The sequence below is a fragment of the Gekko japonicus genome, unplaced genomic scaffold, assembly GCF_001447785.1.
Source record: "Gekko japonicus isolate JY-2015 unplaced genomic scaffold, Gekko_japonicus_V1.1 scaffold1149, whole genome shotgun sequence".
NCBI lineage: Eukaryota > Metazoa > Chordata > Lepidosauria > Squamata > Gekkonidae > Gekko > Gekko japonicus.
The window spans coordinates 539701-541056 of NW_015167084.1; the positions used below are offsets into that span (position 1 = coordinate 539701).

At 38.5% G+C, this 1356-nt stretch overlaps 1 protein-coding gene across 1 annotated transcript in view; it reads left to right on the forward strand.

Annotated features, from left to right (window-relative positions):
* Nucleotides 1–1356, forward strand: part of MTL5 (metallothionein-like 5, testis-specific (tesmin)) — a 40277-nt gene that overhangs the window by 10287 nt on the left and 28634 nt on the right. The window contains exon 5 of the mRNA XM_015412831.1: nt 270–346. Within this exon, the coding sequence (XP_015268317.1) occupies nt 270–346 (77 nt within the window). The remainder of the gene's footprint in view (nt 1–269; nt 347–1356) is intronic.

Here is a 1356-nt window from a genome sequence, read left to right on the forward strand (position 1 = left end):
CTCCAGGAGCTTCCTGCATGGATGTTATTTCCCTTCGTATCTGTGCCTTTTCTGTCCGTGTATGATAAGTATTCATATTTTTATTTGGGTACAGAAATTGAAAGATAGATGTCAAGCTCACAAACTGTTTCCTTCTTTAACAGACATCAAAACATAGAAATTATTAATTGCATATGATTTCTCTGAAATCTGTATCATGTTTATACAAATATGTATTTGTTTAAATCTCTATTGCATTGACTTCAATGAAATAAGCATTTTCTTATTAGAATCAACTGACTCTGTGACATCTGTACTGGGACAGTTTTTACCAGTTGGAGGGAAACTGAATACCTATGCACAAGAGGTGAGGATGTTTCTTCCACCCCCTCTTTAGAAATTCCGTTTGACAACCAGACTCCAGGTGCTGAGAGCCACCATGATCACGCCCCCTTCCTATTTCAACGAAGATATATGTTAGATAATGCTATATATACTTACTAGGTAACCATTGTCTGTTCGGGCACCTTATCTCACATTTCTGTGTTATCTCTGCATGGATATATGTTTTAAGAAAGTTTCATGGCACTACAGGACAGAAACTGCATTTTTCACTGATTTGCTTCCCTTAAACGCAGACTGGGTCAGGAAACCCACTTTTCCTATAGACTACCCTTCAGCGGCACTTTGTGTATTGGAAAAAGCTGCAGTAAAGAGAATTTACAGCTACAGAGAAAATAGCAAAATAGCATAACCATTCCTTAGAGGAGGAAAAATCAGAAAGACTTTATCAGAATAAACAACATCAATAGAAGATGTAATACTATTAAATCTTGTGGCAGCTAAAATAGAAAATCTTTTGTTGAATTATTAAAATAGAATACACTAACATTCCGTATAATACTGTTCAAAATATATAAACTTATGCATTCATTGATAAGTTGCTAGACGTTTTTCTTGGACTTCCCCCAAAGCCTTTCCCTTTGTCCTTTAGTGCTTCAGAATGCAGGTTTTTTAAAATGTTACATAGCTGTGGACAAGGCATGTGTCTATGGACAGTAGCCATATTGCTGTTCTTCCATTAAATTTTCTTTCCTGATTTTATTTATTTATTTAGGCACTGTTAACCTGCTTTTCTCTGCTCAGTGCAGACACAAAGATAGCTTACAATATCAAAAAAGAGCAACAACAGAAAACCAGTTCTACAAATATATATATATACAGGGGTCATTTCCTGCAGGAGCGCACAGGAGTGGAGCTCCAGCAGTAAGGAGCCCAGGGGGTGGGCACATGCAACAAGCCCCACCCCCTGCTCCCAGCAGCCCTCAGTCGGGGCACAAGTAGCAGGCAGGTAACTTGCAGAGACCACACACCCCC